The sequence below is a fragment of the Ascaphus truei genome, chromosome 4 (assembly GCF_040206685.1).
Source record: "Ascaphus truei isolate aAscTru1 chromosome 4, aAscTru1.hap1, whole genome shotgun sequence".
NCBI lineage: Eukaryota > Metazoa > Chordata > Amphibia > Anura > Ascaphidae > Ascaphus > Ascaphus truei.
Window position 1 is genome coordinate 316,611,099 of NC_134486.1, and position 22,062 is coordinate 316,633,160.

Below are 22,062 nucleotides of genomic sequence, written 5' to 3' on the forward strand. Positions count from 1 at the left end.
AAAATAATAATTTATAAATTATACCATACCATATAGGAATCAAACCCATGACCCTTCATACACTAGTAGCGATTCTTGCTACACCATAAGATTGGTGTGATAAACTAAAGAATAAAGGTAAAGAATCGCTACTAGTGTATGAAGGGTCATGGGTTCGTTCCTGCATGGTATGCTAAAATTATTAGTGTAGGGGGAAGGTGTGTGTGTGTGTGTGTGTCCATTAGCAACCTTGGAGATGTGCGACGCGCACGTGAACGCAGTCTGATGAAGCAGGGAGAGAGGAGAGAGCTGTAGATGCTGGGTAAGTCCTCGCGCGGCGGCCATTACGCGATTGCGGTTATAGCGCGGTCTCATTATGTGGACCCCGAGCACGGGGTTCAGCTGTATTTTGAGATGGCTCATGGTTTTTATATCTATATGCTTTTAAACTGTTGATTTTTTGGACGTGTTCATTACCACCCCCCGTCCGTATCGTTACCACAAAATATTTTCAATTGTGCACTATGAGGGTTTTGCGCTTTTCTTTTTCAATACTTTTTCAACACTCAATAATGTTGCAAATGTCTATTGGCCACTAGAGCTAGACTAAGCTCGAGGTCATATTGTTTCTCACCTGACCATTTTTTTCTTAGAGGAAATTCTCAGATAATTAAGATACTATCTGCTGCTGGGGGGTCTTGGAGCTCAGAGTACCACAATTCAGCAGTTCAAAAGGATCCTTACTTCAAAGAATGTAAAATAAAAAGGTGTAAAAAATTAGAAGCATGGAACACTACTTGAAAGGACACACAGTAAATACACTTTATACGGCAATTATTTGAAACGTTTGCTAAGTGGCAAACCTTGACAGCTGGAGAGGTGTTAATTTCTTTCAAGCACTGAAGGGATACATATCCGGCTTTAGTGGTCACCTATAAAAAAAAATGCATGTACTATACATATTATACAGAAAGTGGGAATTAGTTTAATAAACCCAGATTGCACTGACTTATTGTACATCTGGAAAGCAGAGCTTTTGATGTACAGTACTGAAATAACTGACCTGTCAGCACATTATATAAACTGTCTCATAATACCACAAGATCAAACAGAAATAGACCCGACACTGCTTCTAGACTACAGAAATATGCTTGCATATCAACTATATACAACACTGAGGCTACTGTCAAAAATTATCTTCTATGTTTATTCAAATTGCAGGTAGCAGACCATGAGTGTACTCCCAACCAGATGTACAGAATGTGTTACATTGGAAGCTATTGATGAAATCGTCCATGCTGAGGAACTAGGGCAAAAACAAGAGCAAATCTATCAAAGACAAAAAATATGTTCATCACAATATCTTTCTTTTTATACACTTGGCTTAGATTTTACACCATTATTGCATAAGTTTTGGCAGCGAGGAAATTTTGATAAATTAACTTACTGCATATTCTATGTTTTTATTGGTTGCCTGAAATCAATTAGTTTTTTTGGAATGTGCATTCTCCCCCATTAATCCGTCTCTACCACGAGCAAATGCAACGGAATACAATATTCACTTTCTTTACATTTTTTCCACCTCTACTAAAAAGTAAAGTAACTTACACATATAGCCAGACTTACTGTCCTCAGCACCGCAGACTAACAATGAAAAGACAGCGGTGCCGGGAACAGTGTCTGCCGTGATAGAGCTGCAGGGGGTCCATGCTTCTGAATGGGACACCCCGCAGTGTTAATCTTTCGGTGCCGCACCCGCGTGTGGCAGCGGCACTGAAGACCCTAAGCTTTGCAACATCTGTACATTAATAAAAAATGGTGAGCAGCATTCGCCAATCTCTACTAAATACCTTTCTTGGACTCTATTTTCTGTATTTTACATGTTTTGCTGTTCAATTGCTTGGAACTCCCTTTCTTTTTTTGCTATTAAGCGGAGACAGTGCCCATTAAGGACTTCAATAGGCGTTTAGGTGCGATAATGCCCCAATCGGCACTATTGCAGTTTTATGAATAACCCTGTAGGAGATGTGGGCAGAGGTTTTTCAAACAGGAGACGTTTTTAAGAGAAAATCAACTAGGCTTATATTAGCCGTAACTTTTATAACAAACGGCTTGGGATCAGCAAAAACAGGGGTAAATGATATCAAAAATAGGCCTAACTCTTATAGGGAGTGTTGACTTCACCACATCATACACCCCATCTATGGGTTGTTGGACTAGGTCCCTTACTAACAGCAAAAATTACAGCAGCAGTGTGGAGGTCAGGTACCTTCTGGCCCCAGCTTACTCCTCTCTGGCTAGGAGGGGGGAAGAGTTTTAAAGTTCACGTGCAGGCTTTTCTCCACAGCGGTCCAGGATCCAGTGGCTTCCTGGATCAGAGAGAGCACTGAGAGCCTTAGGCTTTTTAAAGGACTTAGAAGACAGCTGAGCAGGCCAATTAAGACAGTCTGCTTTGAATTAACCTGCTCATCGCTGGGCTCAAGCTCTGCCCACAGGTTTCCCTGCAAAGCTATTTAGACAAGAAAGGCACCCTGTTACATTCCTTCCCCTGTTTGTGGGTAGCTACAGAAAGTCAAGAGAGAATAGCAGGAGGGAGAAAGAGCCCCCCGTTAAGCTGGGATGGGAGTCCGCATTGGCTGTGTACATAACCAGTATCTCTTCAAGTAGATGCTTGAATTCAGCACGCTTTAGTCGCTCGTGGAAGACTCTCAAAGAGCATCCTTTCAATGATGTGCTTACAGTAGATTCTTCAACTCTGTGGAGGACTTCTCGCTCAAGCTCTTTTTTCAATTTTACCAAGTCTTCTTCTTTTACTCGCTTGGCAACAAGTTTTGCACAATCCTTTCTTCCCCGTCACTAAGGTGACCGCCTGTGTCTGGCTCAGCATCATTGATCTTGGACAGCTCAATCTTGGCGGCGTTTTCTACTACAGTAGCACCGTCTGGGGGCAAGGGGGAGGAGGGAAGCTGACTAGAGCTCTGGCTGCTGAGCTCCATTGTGTGTGTGTGTGACTGCACAAATGAGCATACTGTGGGGCATTTTTCACCCGTTCCTGGGAATGCTTTTTGCTGGTTGGGACCATGCCAATAGTTCTCTGGTCCCTTTCCCTCACGACTCACGGTAACACTTTTAGTAATAAATCCTGAATTGCAGGGGTTCCCCGGAGGAGCTTTTCCAAGCACAGAATTTCCAGCTAACAATTGTTTGGGGATTAAACGTCTGCTCTTCACAGCATTGCATCTTCATTCACCGACTAAATCACCCCTCACTGCTAGTACAAAAATATGCTTTGTATTACATACACCTCTCGAAACGCACATGGCCGGGGCACATGCATGTGTTGGCGTTCTTTATCCGCCCGGTGCTGAAATGAAGACGTTTGGAGAGCGTCCCTTTACTCTCATGTATCTCTCAATCATCAATATCAGTCAGATGGAGATTTGGGGATTTTATTGACACGGGGAGGAGAGGCGGCGGCGGCAGCAGCAGATTGGGGGGGGGGGGGGGCGGGGGTGGCATGACAGCTCCGGCTGGAATCCTGTCTGCTGCCGTTTTGGCCACGCCCCCCCCCCCCCGAAAACAGGCTCCTTAAAGACCGCATATTGCAGTCAAGTGCCTCTCCACGTGCCGCCTGACTGCAGTGCGGGCGCATGGTCTGAGGCAGCGGGGCCTTAGCCTTAGGGGATGGATCACAGATACAGTTCTGTCTCATTCTAGCCAACGACTGAATCTTTTTAGCATCTATTTTCATCGTGAGGAATCTGGCTTGGGCCACATGGGTACGGTAGCATGACTGGATTTGGATTGTATTGTACTTCTCAGTCCTAATTCTGTTCTTCTTTCATGGATTTTGTGGAAAGCCGGTTGTATTTCTGAGACGGTATTGTGGATGCACTTATAGCAATGCACAGCTTGCTTGGTTGCGATGTAGGACCTATATCTGGACTGAAGTATACAAGCAGCTTGCTTCATTTTCCTGCCACATCTTTGCTGCAGATATTTCCTAAGATTTGACTGGCCCACAATTACACATTGCTTCAAATGTTCATATTTCTTACTACATCTTTGCATTCTCCATATGGACTGTAGAAGGCAGGCTGCTTTATTCTGGCGATAATGCCAATGTGCTTTCGTTCCTATGTAGGCAGCCTGTATAACGACTGTTGCAGCGCGTTTACGTAGATAACTTTCTCTCTCCAACCTTCCTTGGATAAGAGTTCTGCAGTATTTCTGAAGGGTTAGAACACTTCTATTTTTTCTATCAGTCTGCTCTGAATTGAGAAAATTCTAATTGAAGACAGGGGTTTGCTCTGTTCCTGCTGAAAAGCACTCTCTGCTTTTTAGAATGGTACAATACCTGCACTTCCACCTTTTCTTGTTGGATTTGTTTCTTCTTCTTTGTTTCTTCATGAAGCTTTTCATTTCGTTCACTGATTTGGTCAGATATGAAACCTCCTCTTTCTGGTTTCTGGTCTCTCTTTTTACAGTCTCCAAAACACTTAGGACCTTTTTGTAGCCATCCTTCCAGTTATACACCTCGGTGCTGAAACTTCAAAATCTCCTGGCGTGTGGCTTCTAGCTCTGTGTTGAGAGCATAAAGCTCCTTCTGAGAGACTACCAGCTCTGTATTGAGACTGCAAATCTCTTTCTGAGAGACTCCCACTTCTGCACCGAGACTGATATTCCTTTTGAGAGATTTCCAGTTCTGTGCTGAGACCGCTGACCTCCTGGCGAGAGACATTCAGCTCTATGCTGAGAGTGTGAACATCTCTTTGAAAGATTTCCAGCTTGGTACTGAGACTGAATCTCTTTCTGGGAGACTCGCAGGTCTGCACTGAGACTGCAAAACTCCTTTTGAGAGATTACCAGCTCGATGCAGAGACTGCAAGACTCCTGAGAGAGTTCAAGCTATATGCAGAGACTGAAGGCCGCTTACCAACAACAATTACAGCAACAGTGTGGAGGTCAGTTTCATTCGGGCCCCATCTTCCTCCTCTCTGGTTAGGAGGAGGGAAGAGTTTTAAAATTCACGTGCAGGCTTCTCTCCACAGAGGTCCAAGGTCCCGTGCCTTCCTGGGTCAGGGAAAGCCCAGCATTGAGAGCTTTAGGCTTTTTAAAACACTGACGAGCCAGCTGAGCAGGCTAATTAGAACAGCCTGCTCGGAATTAACCTGCTCGGAATTACCCTGCTCGGAATTACCTTGCTCAGTGCTGGGCTAAAGCTCTGCACACAGGTTTCCCTGCAAAGCTATTTAGACAGGGAAGACACCCTGTTACACAGACTCATAGGGGCCTATTCTATAAGCCTCGATAACCCACTTATCGAGGCCTTTTCAGACAAAATGCCTACTGCTATTCTGTAAGCCTCGATAAGTGGGCGATAAAGGCATGAATTGCCAAATTTTTCAGCCATCCAAGAAAGATCGCCGGGTGAGCGGGGATAAGCTACTTATCGGCAGGTTCTGAAACTCGTGCACTCCTAGTACCCTCGATTAGCTTATCGAGGCTAATCGCGGCTCTAGAATGGCGAGTTTCTCCCAAAATCCTCATGCCAGGAGATACCAACACCCCATAACTGAGCCTGTATCTCAGGAAGCAGGGGGGCCCCGGACCAAAATCAACGCGGTTCTGCTCCGGAGACCCCTTGCTCATCTACACTAGTATTAAAATTGATATTAAAATATTTTGAACGCTGGTGAGATATGCGCAGGGAGAGGCGGCTCTCTCTGTGCAGCTCTCTCTGCAGCTGAAGGAAATCGGCGGATAAGCCCTTTTCAGAGAGGCGATCATCACGTCGCCAGCTACTCGCCCGTTTGGGGAATTTTGCTATCACAGATAATCGAGGCTTTCTGAATACCGTGATAGCAACGCTTAGAAAACTGGCGGCGTAAATGGCCTGGCGTTTTTTATGAATGCTTGTAGAATAGGCCCTATAGAGTTACCCAGTGAAAAGTAACATACAGTAAGTCTTTATACATCTATATTGCTTATAGATGTGTTATGTGTCTGCATTACTGAAGAAACTAAAAGCTATACCTATAACCAACAGATTATATGGTTTTTCTTGCCGGTCTTACTAATTGGTTTACTCAGATATAAACACAAAATAAATTTTTACTTTCCTCCTCCTGAATATATTTATATGAAGCCATACACAGTATTACGTGGTTGTTTTTTAATATTTGAATATTAATTTATAGGGCCGTGGTATTTTCGCAAGTGGAAGCCCCTTCGATCCTGTCACTCTTCCTAATGGACGCACTTTGTACCCCGGACAGGGTAACAATGCCTATGTATTTCCAGGAGTAGCTCTTGGTGTGGTTGCGTGTGGAGTGAGATACATAAGTGATGAAATCTTCCTTAACACTGCTGAGGTAAGAAAAACAATCTCCTTTACAAATGATTGCTAACAACTCGTACAGTCATGTTCTGGGTTACTGTTGGATTTATTTTAAGTACACAGTTCTGGGGTAAATGTGAAAATGTTTCAAATTGTAAAGCTGAAAGAAAGGGCTGTCTCAGTCTGTTAACCTTTACATTCATATCAAAGGGATTAAATGTATTCCATTGAATAGAATCTATTCACTCTTTTCTCCCTTTCTATGTTAGAGTTTCATTTTGACCTCTCTTGGGATGTAGGCATCAGGCCCATGGCTAGCTCTGAAAAATGACTCTGTTATCACTAATATATCAAGGTACAGTACTTTGTGGTGTTGCCCTGAGTTTATTAGGAAATACAGTTGTAACCCTGTTTAACACCCCCCACCCCCTAATCTCACATAGGGTCTATCTAGGGGAAACTAGCTCTGGTTACTTCTCTGAGTGTTGTGCAAACCTGCTGGTAACAGGGGGCCCTGAGTCTCCCGCATGGTGTTATAGGGGAATGACGGGACAGGCTTCTGGGGTCTTGCCCGAATTGTACTCTTTCCCTTCTTCCCAATAGACTTCACTCTCAGACCAGAAGTATAATAAAACACAGATTCCCTTTATTCAGTCTTCTTCTCTGAATCACAGCAGTACACAGCTTACACTGAATACCTTCTCCTCAGTCAGGTCTTCACCTTTAGGATGTCCCTGGACCTCACTCCCAGCCACTGGCCACCAGGAGCAGTCCTTGCTCTTCCCTTATCCCCTGATGGAATAAGAGGAAATGGTTTCCCTCCACTCCCCTAAGGGAGGGCCTCAAACTGCCAGAGCCCTGACTGCTTGGTTTGGGTAAACCAGTCTCTCCCAAAGGTAGAGACAACTAACTAAATTGAGATGTGCAACTCCTTAAGTCAGTTCTAGTCAGAACCAGCCCCCTGTCCCTGATTGGACAGCAGGCCTGATTGCCTACCTTCTCTGACTCACAGAGCTACAAGTGTGGGGGAAACCCATGATTACTCCTGACAAACCTGCCCTTACCATGGATTGCAGCCAGGAGGAGGACAGAATAATAGCCCCAAACCTACCAGGGCTACACAGTGATAAGGGATTAATAAATAAACATGTAGTAGAAGTTAGGGATGCAATTGTTGATACACAAATGCTAATGGGATATTTTATTTTTCATATTTGAAAACTGTGCAGTACTTATTCAAGACAAATCTGATTCCTTTAACTTGCCGATGCTGTTTTCTTTCAGTGGGGATTATTCTTGAATCAGAATTACACCTGGGACACTTTGAGGAACAATTCTCTAACATTTAGCTAATCGGATCGTAAACTGGTTCAAGTTGTGAAATTATTGTAGGTTTTAACTTAGCACTGGCACTGACTCTGGGACGTTGGCATAAGTAACCCGTTATAGAGGACTGCTTTGGAATACATGCAACACTCCATTTACCAGTGACCGGTGGCAAAGATCCTGCAAAAAGATCTTCCAGATGTCAGTCAGGTTGACTGACAACCAGTAAGAGGTGTACAGGAAGCATTGTTTTAGCATTGAGCCAAGGGAGTAAGTGAAGTCTGGAATATGCTCGACCCAGAGCCTGTAGTTTTCAGTCACATAGGTTATCTGAGTAGAGCAGTTGAGATGCCCCAAAACAATACTACTTAAATAGACACTTCTCAAAAAGTTACACAACTGCTATGGACAATATTAGTCAGCCAAGTCTATATTTCATGACCTTTACTGACTGCCCATACACAGAAGGTCACAATTCTGGTCATATTATTTAAGTGCAGTCAACAGGGTGATATAGTGCTCAGTCATAATATGAGCTATAGAAATTCCTTAAAAAATCTAGAAACAAAGTGTCCGGAATTGCCTTCAGTAAATCATTTCTCCAAATCAGTGGTTATAATACCCTGCCCGGGAGGATTGTGTGCCTAGTGGTGCCTACCACAACATATGGCGCAATAATACAAAACTCCCTTCAGCATCTGTATACAATTGGTATATGAGGGAAGGTAACAATCATAAAGGCTACTGCCTGCTACCTTATTGTAGATACCATATCCACGTGTGGCAAATCCATAGGGTGTGCAAATCGTTGAGAAGTAGACTCCAGGCAAATTGTGTATGAATGATGCACAGCAGCACAAAAAACAGAGGATCATCCACGGGTAACTCCCATAAATAAAATCAGATTTATTGAGCTCACATAGACAGCTAGCACAGATAAAACACCTACGCGTTTCGCGTTTGCGCCATGATAAATCACAGGGGGAGTCATTATATTTAAGGTCTTTACAATATTTTTTTTATACTATATGTCACATTGTCTTTTTATACATGATACTGAGACAGTGCCGAGGGGTTCATGTGGCCATCATGCCAAGAGAACTTTGTTGTGAAAATGTTTTTACTTGAAATGCACTAGAGAAAGGGAATCTACTTTACTTTATCCTTTAACGTCTCCTTATGAAGCACATTCTGGTATGTCTAGTCCCCATGGATGCCAGAGGCCTCTATCAATGTACCAAGAAAGTCCAATCAAAAGGGAAGTGGAGCCCCCCTCCACCTCCGTTTCCGTCAGCCAAGGGGCAGTGGTGGTCATGTGATAACCGTTGTAACGATCTTTCCTCCAGCACTAAAAAGGTTAATAATTTGAAAAGACATGATTTGAGGTTTCTAGCCATGCTTAACAATTCTAATACACCTGTAACATTTTTTTTTACGCTGAGTTGACTTGTAATGCCTTAAACATGTCTACCATTGGGGACTGTACCTTTTGTAATTATCATTCGATGTGTAAATCCTATTATGCACCTATAGAAGATTTACTGTTCTTAAAGAGTCATACAGTATATTACTTTATAGTTTTTAGCAAGAAAACATCAGCATGTACAAGAGCATAAAAAGGGAAAAGGTTTGGGGAAGAAACCCACGTTTATGAGAGAGACAATCCTAGTGAGCTCTAAATCCCCATACACACAGACATTTGTTATCTGTTTAAACGACACATTCAGGAATACATTTTGGACATTTTGTTTCATGGCATTTGAATTAGATTGCCACATACTGGCGTATATGAACACTTATGTATTCGGTCTAAGGCCCATATTCACTAAGCAGTGCTAAGCTTTAGCACATCTAAAGTCCCACGAATGTGAATGGGAGTTAGTTTGTGCTAAAGCTTTGCACCCTTTGGAATTAGACTGAATTAGGCCCATATTCACTTATTTTATGATGGGGAACTGGTGTTTAGATATTTGAAGTAAAAAATGATGTTCTTTGAATATCTAGGATATACATATCAACCTTGCAGAAGCAATACCTTCCTTGCTGTGTAATTCAACCTGAAATATGTTAACCACTAATATGCTGGAGAAACGTGAAATACATTGTTCTGCAACTCTTCCCAAGTTTTTCCTGCATTGAACGTGTTAATGATCTTGTTTATATAAATTCCTTAAATAATGCCAAACTGCATAAAGACCACCCAGTATTTAGTATTTAAGCTTAAGAGCATATTTCTAACAACTCATCCCACACAGAGCAGCATGCATGCTATCCTCATCTACTGGATCTAGCTCATACACTTATACCTACAGCATTACAGAAAATGGCAATTGGCAATACATATCTATAGTTATCCAGATTTTGGATAGTAGTTTTTCTTAGTGCTAATATAACCTCTGCCACACATGCTGAATAGTTTTAAAGCAAGGGGGAGGCAATGGAACGATTGGAAATAAAACTATTTATCAAAGTCTCTTGACTACAAAAATGGCACAAAAAAATGTACCCCATTTGTTGAAGAAAAAACTTCTAATAAAACCAATGACATGTTTTATTGGTAGATGTGGTGTTGTTTTTGCACCAAAATTGCCCTTGGTTTGCAGGTAGGAGACCATGGGAAAAGCCCCCACAATCATTTGTGTTTTGCACTGCTAACTAAAACAACAATTGTAATTTGCATGGGTGGAAAACTGAGGGGTAATGGCCTCCCTTCTCCATTTTTCCAAGAGAATGGATATAAACATATAAACATAGAATTTGATGACAGATAGCAACCACTTCTCCCACCCAGTCTGACCATTTGTGTATCTATTCTACAACTGCAGACCCTATTTGATCTTGGCTTTCTTTCATATGTAGGATAGCTTTGTGTCTATCCCAAACATTTTTTAATGTCCTTATTCTATTAGCCTCTATCACCTCTGTATTGCATAAATCGACAACTCTTTCAGTGAAGTAAATTCCTCACATTTCCCCTGAGCCTGCCACCCTCCAGCTTCAGCATATGACATTTTGTTTAAGCATATATGTATCTAGAATATATTGAATTATCCCTCTTCCACCCTTCCCCCTCTGACCTCCAATTTTTTTTTCATTTTTTTTTTTTATTTTACTAAAATGTAATTCACAGAGAGCTGCAGATCTGTCTCCTACAGAATTAAGGCAATTCATCTGCAGGTTCTGAATGATGAAGCTGATCTGGAGGACATACAGTAGCAGATCCAAAGTGTTCATTGGCAATTGCTTTACTGTTGACTGTTTGACCTCCTGATCCTGAACCGCACAGACCCAGCTTCCCACACTACATCCTCTTTCTGCAAATCCCCCCTCACCCATTGAGGTGCTCACTATTTTGCTAATGCACATGGCCCCAAAAAAGGCCAGACAAAATGCTACACTAAACAGACTTGCCTCGTAACTAGGATCTAGCCACTCTCTTCCATCTTGCTACTACCCTGCATATCATGAAATCCTTTGTATAATCCCTTTCTCCTTTCAACTTTAAGTTGATCCTCCCAACTCCCTTTCTTTAACAGAAATCTCAGCAACTTTCCCTGATTGCCTATATCCTTGCGACCTCCATGCCTTTTTCTTCCAGATCCTCTGATAACCAGGCCCGCCATTCCTCCCAAGCTCTGGTGTATGCTGACCACGTACCTGGGGTTACCGAAGCCAGCTCACACCAGCTCCATCATTCCCATACTGCTTCATGCCACAGACTCCGTGGCTGCTCCCGGAACCAACTCCCAGAACGCCGCAAACTGAAATCGAAACTGGGCACCTGCTATTCTGTTTTCCAACACCGGGACATGCATTGCCATTAAACCATATGTTATGACCCAGGCATCTTAGGATCAGCAACCGGATTACCACCGGGGATGAAGCCAATAGCCACTCACGGCCGCCACCACACCCATGTTGTCCGTCCTGAAGATAACTTCCTTATTGGCAAGCTCTGCCTCTACCCCCAACGGAAAGAGCTCCAAAACCTGGAAATTTCCCATAAACCTCTACTGCCCCCATTGCTCCAGCCATTGCTCCACGCACCATCGGCCTTGAAAAAATGCCCCAAAACCAATAAATCCTGATGCATCTTTGAAGAGCTCTATCTGCCCGCTTTCCACTACCCCTTGAAAAGCCAGCGGACGACTTTTGAAACACCCCAGAAAGGCGTCCCACACCCTGAAGTCTCCTTTGACTTACTTTGTTACCCAGTTGAAGTGGTGGTGCGACTTCACCCCTGCCATTGCAAAGACCCTCCCCATGGGGAAGATCCTGGTCGTGAAATTAAGGTGGTCCAGAAAGGACTGAAACCACCTCAATGTGGGCTTTGTATGCCCAATAAATTCTCTCACCAACACCCTCAGCTCCACAAGCTTCCTGGCCGGGAGATGATTCTCCATCTTCAATGTGTCAATTTTAATTCCCAGAAAGCTGATGCATACTGCTGAGCCTTCGGTTTTGTCCCTACCCAACGGGACCCTAAAATTGGCCACGAGATCCTGAAATCCTCCTAGTAACCTCCCATACACATTGGACCCATCCCTTCCTATGAATGATGCGTACGACACACTACACAATTCCTTATCAATTCCTTCATTCACCGACAGGTGATGTATAAGATGAAATGAAAAGTCTTTCTTCTGAACCACTCCCAGCAAAGATACTCTCAATCCTGGTAATGGGGAGAAGAAAACAGGCCTGCATTTCAGCCCGTCCCGTCTCCTCTATTTTATCTCAAGCCTTCCCCGTCCCCCCCCCCCCCCCCCCTCCATGCATCTACAATGATTTCAAGTTCCTTCTACAGAGGGGAACTTCCACCTCCCTGAAGGCGATCCAGAAACCACTTCTGAAGCCCATCCCTAGCAGTTCCATTGCCTCCCTGTCAGGTACCATCTCATTGATATTAACTGCAGTCCTGGCTCTTTGCCCCAGCCTGTCCAATTGCCCCTTTTCTGAATCCATCTTTGTCCTTTTTAAAGCACTTCCATGTGGGGTGATTACCCACACAGCCGTTGAACTTGTGTGTGAAAAGACAACCCCCACCACACTTACACTGTTCCTCATTAAACTGCCAGCATGCTCCTTTCTTATTCCCGGTCGACTGCCCAGCGTGTTGTGACCTGCATAAGGGGGTTGGCATATGCGGCATCATTTTGGACATCCACAGGTCCATGTCCTTAATGTCCCATCTCAAATGCTTCCTGACTGCTATATTTTTTCTGAAGTCCCTGTCGTACTTCCACCACCCGAACCCACATACTTGTAGAGCTCCCAAATTAAATCCACGTACTTTAAGAGTGCCGAGCAGTGCTCTGGCTTTGTCTCCCCAATTATGCTAGCCAAAATCGTGAAGGCCTGTAACCAGTCTGCAAAAGACTTGGGAGCCTGCCTCCTCTTCTTCTCGGCCTCCTTTACTTCTCGGCCTCCTCCTCTTTCTCATCCTTCTTTTTATCTGACTTTTCCGGCTCCTTAGAGTTCGGAAATAATGTCAGCAAATCCAGATAATCATCTTTCCAAACCCGCTCCTTTACCCTCATCGTCAGATGCATCCCTTGTAGACTAATTAAGCATCTCTAAACTAGCATCTTCCACTCCTAGTTCTGACCACCCCTGTCTGCTCATTGATCCCCCTTTTCACAGTCCACCCTCCTCTCATTTTGCTTACACGGTGCCCACCGCTCTGAGGCCGGGATAATCCTTTTCTGCGCTGTCCTGGAACCCTTTGCCGTGCCCTCCGCCCTCCTATCCTGCCCTGATGAGCTCAACAGAGGCTGGGAGTGCCGCTGCCCCAGCAGCTCCCTGCTGCTTTGGGCGGCAGCATATTCCAGGCTGCCCCTCGTGACGTCACCCTCTGGGTCAGCATTGTTATGTGAAGCCATACCCCTACTCTCTCTGCTCATGCTGTTGCCTCTCCCTCTTCCACTCACCATCCTAGACCCAGACACCTCCAGCCTCCAAGGCTTAAGCTGCCACTGGCGCCTGCACCACTAGCGGAGCCCGCCCTGCTGCCGTACTGCTGGGCAACCCCCCCAGGCAATACCCCTGCCTCAACGTTTAGTACTCGAGCCAGCAGCCACTCTGGACCGCACCACCTCACCTTCTCCTGCAGCTCCCGTAGACCCATCGCCACAGCCGCCCACCTCAACAGCCATCATCTCTGCTGGGCCATTCGACCTCATCCTTCTTCCTCTGCGCAGCCATCTTGACCGGATACCAGGAACCAGGATACTCCAGACAACTTCACTCCAGTAGATCCTTGAATAAAGAGGGACTCAAGATCCACACCTTAAGTAGTCTTCATTGACCCCAGCCCTGGCCTCATGGATCCTTAGGGAAGGGGCCTCTCAGCCTTAAGTCAAGCCTCCCTTCCCCCTACAGGTCCACAGCTTTCTTTACGGTTGATATAGATGAAGCAAATTATCAGAGAGAAGCAGTAAGGGAGGAAAAGAGTTGGTCAGACCAAGGGTTCCCAACTAGTGGTAAATGTACTATGTACTTTCTTGCGCCTGAAGGGGTTAATTTATCAGTCTCACGATTGCAAAACTGATGCACCAGATTTATCAAAGAAGAAAATCCCATTGGATTGAGAATGTTGTTCCTCTGTATATTTTTTTCCTCTGTATATTTTTCCCTCGGTTTTGTTGCTGCGAGGCTTTCATACATATCCCCCTAAATGTTTTGATAATGATTTAAGTTTTTTAGTTCTGTCTGAGCAGATGATATCCAGCACCTGCAAGTCTTGGCTATCTTATAGCATAGCTTTTTCCAGAATAAAAGTATTAATGGGATTATCTCTGAAGTTACTTGGGCATACAGAGATCTGTGCCAAAAGGATTTCATTAGTTCATAAATCCTTGACATTTTTGTTTTGCTTGGTAAAGCTCATAAAAACAGGGAACATTGCTTGTCATCGCTGTGAAATTGTCTGCAATTAGGAGGTATTACAGCTTGCAATATCTTGCATTTATCAACTCAAATCAAAGTTACATTCTGTTTTGTTTGGCTTGAGATAGAGAACACCTGAACACCAGTCTGTGTTACTCACAATAAATGAACTGTTACTTTAATAACAACTACAGAGGTGGCAAAGCATGAGCAAGCACACACCCTCCTCCTCTTCTCACACAGCTTTGTTGGCTCGTTTTAATAGCTGTCATTTACAATTAATTATACTTTGGCAAATGAAAGAAACGTTAATATATTTACAGACTTCAAGCTTTTCAATGCTCATGAAGCCTTGAACATGCAGACGCGCTTATACCAATACTTTATCAATTGCAGGACTAAATAGCAAATTATGTTTTGATTCACAGTGGTTAGCCTGCGAGGCCACTAATACAGGTGTGTAAGCTAATTATCCGTGTCCAGGACATAATTCAGCTTTGAAATGTTGCCAGGCTTTTTGCTGCCTGTTGGCTAAATTTTAAGATGGATAAACATACAAACTTGATGCAAATGAAGCCATAAGCATCGTTGCTTTGAATTGTACTGTATGTTAACAACCTCCGAATTCATTTAGTAGAAATGTTATGAGCCGTGTTATCATTAGTTAGGAACAACCTAAATATAAAGTTCTATCTGAGTTCTCAGTTCCATTGATGAAAGGGGAGAAGTTGTCTGGCTTTTGAGGCACAACTGGACTGTGAAGTGGAGGCAGTATTTTTATGACTTAGTCATTAGAAAGAATTCTTCCATTGCAGCATTAGCCCTACCTAAACTTTGCCCTTCCAAATCCTGTCATTAACTTTTTTACTTTTACTGATATTCAATTAGCCCACTTTTACTGTTAATTTTTTTTTTAACTATAGATATTCCTTGACCCACCTACCCTGTTTACTGCTTATTCTCAAGGCCAATTCAGTCAGTGTGTAAGAGTTAAGGTTTTAATTTAAAACTGTAGCTACTGTCAGTAGCAGAGAATCAACAGGATCCCCTTTGTTGCCAGCAATTGAGTTCAGTTGTTCCTATTGTATGTACAATACCTTCTAGGGTTGAAAGGTGTCCAGTATTGAACCGGACTGTCCTGAATTTAGACACTGTCCAGTAAAAAATGAGAGGTAATACTGGACATGCATGTGTCCAGAAGAAGCCACCTGGCAACCCTAGTACCTTCCTGATTTACATACTTTGCAAATTGAGTTACCTGTAGCTCATACAGAAAAACAAAACTCCTTAAGAGGAAATCTTGATTGGCTTCACATTTTGTAGCAATTTCTGCTATCCTATCGTTAATCTCCTAAAAACCTTCTGCACACAAATCCAAGTACCGCTAATAGTAATGAATCCCACAACAGCTGCCACACTATTGCATGTGTTTACAGTATAATCTTTGATAGCCATGACTTTTATAGATGCTCTGCACATACAGTAATAAGAAAGAAATGTAGTCATATTTTCCACGTTCTATTTAAGCTTCTGTTTAGTGCCATGGTACCACAGAGAAGATGCAGAAATGCAATAATGAAAAAAGTACTTTATTTTTTTTCATAAGACTAAAGTTTTGGGGTAATGGATATCGGTGCAGCAAAATACACACTCGCTATATAATGGTTTCTTTTTTTGTGACTGCAGAAGGGTATCAGTTCTATTTGAGCCATTTTTAAAGTAAAGGCAGGAATCAATCATCAATCACTAGTGATTTTACATCATTTAAATCACACAGGTTCAGTTTAAATAGCAATCCTCCTCAAATGATTACTATTTAAATGTTTTAACCTTAACTGAACCAGGGGTTCCCTAGAGCTCAATCTCCCCCCCCCCTCCCCCCCCCCCTCCCCCCCCCCGACATCCGGGCCCCCCACGGATCACAAGATGTTATACAAAACTACAAATATGGCCACAGGGTCATCAGGAATGAACACACGGTCATTTTGTGTCTGGCGGCCTGCTGTTATGTCAAGTGTCAACCGGGGGCGTCCCCAGAAGTCAGGGAACCACAGCGCAACTCTGGGGGACCCCCTGATTCAGGTTAGGAAAAAAAACAAACGTTTCGCTCCGTGGATTGCTGCTTTAAATAAAAACCTATAAAGCTGCCCACCCAAAGAGCAGGAAATAGAATACAGGAGTGGAATCATTTATATGAAGTGAATTCATTTAAGTAGCTGTCAATGATGGATAATAAATATTATGCTTTAGTTAATATATATAAAAAAAGTGCACTAAGATACAGGTGCGTCCAGCACTGTTGATTATGAAAAGACACCTGGCACAAAAGATTTTTATGCCATGTTCACATTTCTGCAATGGACATTATCTGTGGAAAGGCTGCAAATCAACTGCCTTATTCTGAATTTTCTTTTTTAAGTGATATGACAAAGGAGCCTTTTCTTTTTTTTTGCTTGTGCGGTCAAATAAAATTCAAAAATGCAGGGCAGATGGACGGACACTCGCATATATTACAAATCCCTTTACAAAGAAGCAAAAAATAAGATATATTGTATCGCAATCTGTAACGGGGCAAGTCTGTTTACAATAGCTTGAGCTGTCAGCCAGGCAGTGGTTAATCCCTACTAACGAGCCCAGTTCAGTCTAGCAAGGGCTGTAAAAGGCAGGAAAGGGAACTGTTTCTCTGTCTCGCCCTGGTCTGTGTACAGACAACATGTGTGTCCCCTTGATACCAGGGCGTGCAGGCAATATCCCTATATCCTTGATGCCAAGGGACAACAGATCTATATAGATGTCTATAGACTTTCATTTGCTGGGGAAGCTGAACTTTGGCTAGCATAGCCCTGTTCTTTATATTGTCCTGTCTTTTGCTGCACCTTGGCTGAGGAAAAGCCTGTGGGTTTTTTTTGTTGATGCACCCTGGTGAAATAAAAGCCTACTGTACATTTATTTTCCCAATGCAAGTCTCCTCTTCACCTCTGCATGCATCTCCTACACAACCAGTTCATGTTTTTCTGCTGCATTGGGTTTCTGTGTCCTGCCGAGACACACCAATGTGACCTGTTAGTTTGAAATGGCTGTATGTGCTTCTGTTACAGTGTGAAGTGTACTGTAGCTGCAACTGCTCAGACGCCCTTGATGTGCAACATATATATTATTTGTTTTTAAGGTATTTATAAAGATCATTAATAATGATCTGTAACACTGAACATGTTCTCTAATGTTTGGACCGGAATTGCAATTCTGTTTGCTGTAGGTTCCATTTAGAAGGGAGTATGCTAACAAAATGAATGATAAAACATGAGCTCTATAGATAACAATTCTCTTCATTTTGTTTTTAAGATAATAGCTCAGCAAGTTTCTGATAAACATTTGGAAGAGGGACGTCTGTACCCACCCTTACAGACCATTCAAGAGGTCTCCATTAAGCTGGCTGTGAAGGTAAGACATATCCTTGAGTGATATTGTGCCAGCACCCACAGAGAAGCCTTGTACAGCTCAACTCCATCAGAGTGTAAAAAAACAGAAGTATGAATGGAAAATGGAATCAAATTTGAAGTTTACAAACCATTAAAAAAAAAATCTGAATTTTAGTTTGTATTTAGTAGGAAAAATCATTCTTCATATTACATGATTGGTAACATTCATGTCTAGGTAAATCATTCTGAAAGGTGTAGGCTCAGCAAATTGAACTAATGACGACAAAGTACTGTAATATTTTGAAAGATTTAAAACTACATAATTGCTTACAAAATAAACAAAAATATAGATAATAGCGTGATTATTTTACCGTAAATGTTGCTACAAACTATAAATTCATGTTAGAGACAGATTAAATTATTAGGGCACACACACAGTTCATCGTTAAAAAAATGTTTTTTATAACTTATAGAGTCATCCATTTTTTAGGTTTAACCTGTTAAACCTATCGCTGATATTTGTTTAATGTGTTCTTATGTAGGATCCCAGCTTTTAGCGCCTTCTGTGCAAAATCTCTACTTATCGCATGGTTTAGACATGCATGAAGTGTCTACTGACTACAGGGTGTGTTTCTCAGCAATATTATACTTTATTGCTCAAAAAGTCAATTCTCGCTCTTTAATGAAACCCCATTAAACATTTGGCCTCACGTTCACTTGAACAATTCAAAAAGTCCTCTAGATTGTAATGTTTTATTTGAAATCCTGATTTTTCTGGACTGTGCAAGCATGTCTGTGTGAATGTACAACCTGCAAACATTTCAGCATTTGTAGATTCATGAATCTCCCATCATACATACATACATTTTATATGGCTTTGGTATACAGGATTATCATTTTGGCAGCAGGGCATAAAATAGAAAGACTACGGTACATTGAGATTTAGATAGGTACAAACCAGTGTGGAAGGCTTCCCAGGGCAAATAGTGTGCTCATATTAATGAGTTACTTTTGCCCCCAACTCATTGTAACCTTTTGGGTGCCCTACAACGTAGCTACTCCGCCATGCAGTCAAGCTTTTCACTGCTCGTTTTCCATGGGAGATCGGATTCTGAACTCCATAACCTGATCTGAAATGGAAAAGGAATCCTCTTCCGTTTTCGGATTAAGTGACGCCACGATCACGTGATCGGCCTGAAGAGTGGTCATGTGATCGTGCTGTGGTCCCTCCGTCACCCAAAGGGTTAATACCACCTAGGTACATTGCACCCTCTACCACGTTTTTAAAAAAAAATCCCTTTTAGAGTCTTCATTTCATGGTGACTATGAATGGCATGTTTATGGTATTCCCATGTGCTTCCAGATTGTAGAAGATGCCTACAAAAATAACACCGCATCTGTCTTTCCGGAGCCTGAAAACAAGGAGGCATTTATCCTCTCCCAGATCTACAGCACTGACTATGACCAGTTTGTGGTAGATTCCTACTCCTGGCCAGATGAAGCAATGAAAATACAGACTGTCAACATCTAAATGGAGTAACAAAGCAGCAGAAAGGAAACGACTAGAGGATCAGTTTACTTTTTATCTGTTGTGCATGATTTGTTTTAGTGAATGTGCAGGTTGTGCATTCACAAATGGCACAGTTGTTATTGTTTATACTTTGAAACATTTAAATGTGTAAATCCTGACTGAAATAAAGATGATGATGATGTGTGTTACTTTATGATGGTATTCATTTTTGTAATCTCTAACCAAGTATATGTGATCACCAAACACTTATCAGAAATCATTCCTCCTGGCACATTATTACAGTACATTTACAGTATGTATACAGGCAGTCCTCGGTTATCCGACACAATGCGTTACTCAAAATGGCGTCAGATAGCGAAACGTTGTAAAGCGAAACACGTTTTCCCATAGGAACACTGTTTAAATGAAAGGTTCCGTTCCTGAAGGCATTTTTAATGCTAAAATACACAAAATATTTTACGCAGACAATACAATTACAATGCAGCACACACACAAATGATATGGTGCATATACTGTATTATATACATAATATAACATAATATAAAAAATATAATATATTATATAGTATAATATATATATTATATACACAAACAACTTTGCAAAGCGTCGTAAGAGCGTTGGATACGCCGTTTTGGCGTTGTAAAAATGAACATAGGTATGCATTGTATAGCGTTGGATAAGCCATTCGATGTAAAACGAAGCGTTGTAAAACGAGGACTGCCTGTATGTTTAATATATACATCACTACTAATGTACGCAGGCCTTTAAAGAATTAGAGAACAGATGGAACAGTGGGATAATATACAAAGTTTGCATTAATGGTTTTTCTATTCCTGATTGGATAACTTAATTTGTATTAATATATGAAATAGACCATTGGTGGGAAACAAGCGGTCCAAGGGCCACATGCAGACCTCCGGGGATTCACCTGTGACCATGAACCACTGGCTACTCCAGCAGCCTGCTCTCTCCCCTCGCCAAGTATTAATCCTTGAAGCCCTGGACTCGGCACGAGTGATGCTTTGTCCTTTTCTGGGGTCCGCATTCACCACCGATCCTTTCTTCTGTTTTTTGTTGAATTGATATGGTTGGGGGGATGCTCATTGGACATACAGACTACCATACAGCTGAAGGAGGACACAGTTACTTCACAGAGAGGTGGTGAATGGTAAGAGCCGGCCGAAGATCCCCACCAGTGACTATAAGAGAGTTACTGTTCGGACCTGTGACCCTTGCTTACATGGGAGGGTAAGATACTGCCTTCCGCATGTTAGCTGGATAAGTCTGTAATTTCAGTGCTAAACATTCTCTAAACCTTCCGCAACTGTTGATGCACAGGCTGTTAATACCTTATCCCAGTCAAAAATACCCCCTTATTTAAGACTTTTGTATTGTGAACTTTGCTCTCCATAGTGTGCTTCCTAGAGCAGATAATACAGCCTTTTTAACTTAACTGTATTAAACCAAACTAACCATCCTCGCATATACAGTATGTGAAGCACAGGCTAGTTACCAACTCTGTGCCATTCTCCTACATCATATTTGATTAAATGGGGTATTTTTACTAAATGTAAAAAAATCAATTATGGGTATCACACTTTAGTGACTACACCCTTATGTATGGAAGCCTTTAATCTGTTGAACTGGGAATGTCATAAGAAAAATTTTGTATGGGTTTTAATATGTATAAAATGTACTTGAAATGCTTATGTTCAAACATCCATACGGTTAGCTTGTAAATTACTCGCGGTCATTTACTGATTCAATTCCAGTAATATTTATCTATAAGACAAGATGCACCATGAAACCTTGTCGTCGCATACATTGCACATTTGTATAGTGAATTACTGAATATGTGTCATGTGTGATACTCCTCTATGATTTAAATGCTTTATGTGTTATCAAAGTAACCATCAGGTGAGCAGAACATCATACAGCAGTGGGTTTGTGTGAACAGAATAGAATGGAGCAGAATAAAAATGCTAAGACAAAAGAATATGCATGACTAGTTCTCTGGCAATGGGCTTACGTAATTCTCTCAGTGAGAAAGGCCAAGTAGCACAGCTCTAAACCATTCAAAGACAATTCTTTAGACATCTGCTGAAAAGGACACTTTTGTGTCTTCCAGCTACACCCTCCTAAAATGCACTTTTTGTAAACACATTGAAATGCTTTCTGAATGTTTTAATGCAGGGTGTGTTCTACATTCTAAACATTTCACAGAGGAAAAAACATTTCTTAGATGTTATATTCTGACATACCCACCCATATAGATATTTACTAAAGGAGAGTGTTGAGGAATGAAACGGTAAAAAGGAATTCATGAGTCTTCTTTTCAAAGCAAAGGATACATTAATACCAATCCTTCATTTCATCCCTGTGTTCTCATTGGCCACTCCCCTGCATAATAGGCAAATTATTTCAGACAATATTACATATATGCTGCTTATACTTGTAAGCCCTCTTTATTCTGCCCCCAGACTGACACTTTTTGCTGAGGTGGGACCTAAGTCCTCTGTTCGAGGTGATATGCCCCACAAGGTGTTAGGTCAGACAATGGGAGACAGACTACAGTAATG

General features: G+C 42.1%; 1 protein-coding gene across 1 annotated transcript in view; it reads left to right on the forward strand.

Annotated features, from left to right (window-relative positions):
- ME1 (malic enzyme 1) overlaps positions 1-19,676 on the forward strand; it is a 352,953-nt gene extending 333,277 nt beyond the window's left edge. The window contains exons 13-15 of the mRNA XM_075597942.1: positions 6,180-6,353; positions 17,876-17,974; positions 19,316-19,676. Of these exons, the coding sequence (XP_075454057.1) occupies positions 6,180-6,353; positions 17,876-17,974; positions 19,316-19,483 (441 nt within the window). The 3' untranslated portion in view covers positions 19,484-19,676. The remainder of the gene's footprint in view (positions 1-6,179; positions 6,354-17,875; positions 17,975-19,315) is intronic.
- Positions 19,677-22,062: the final 2,386 nt, after the last annotated feature.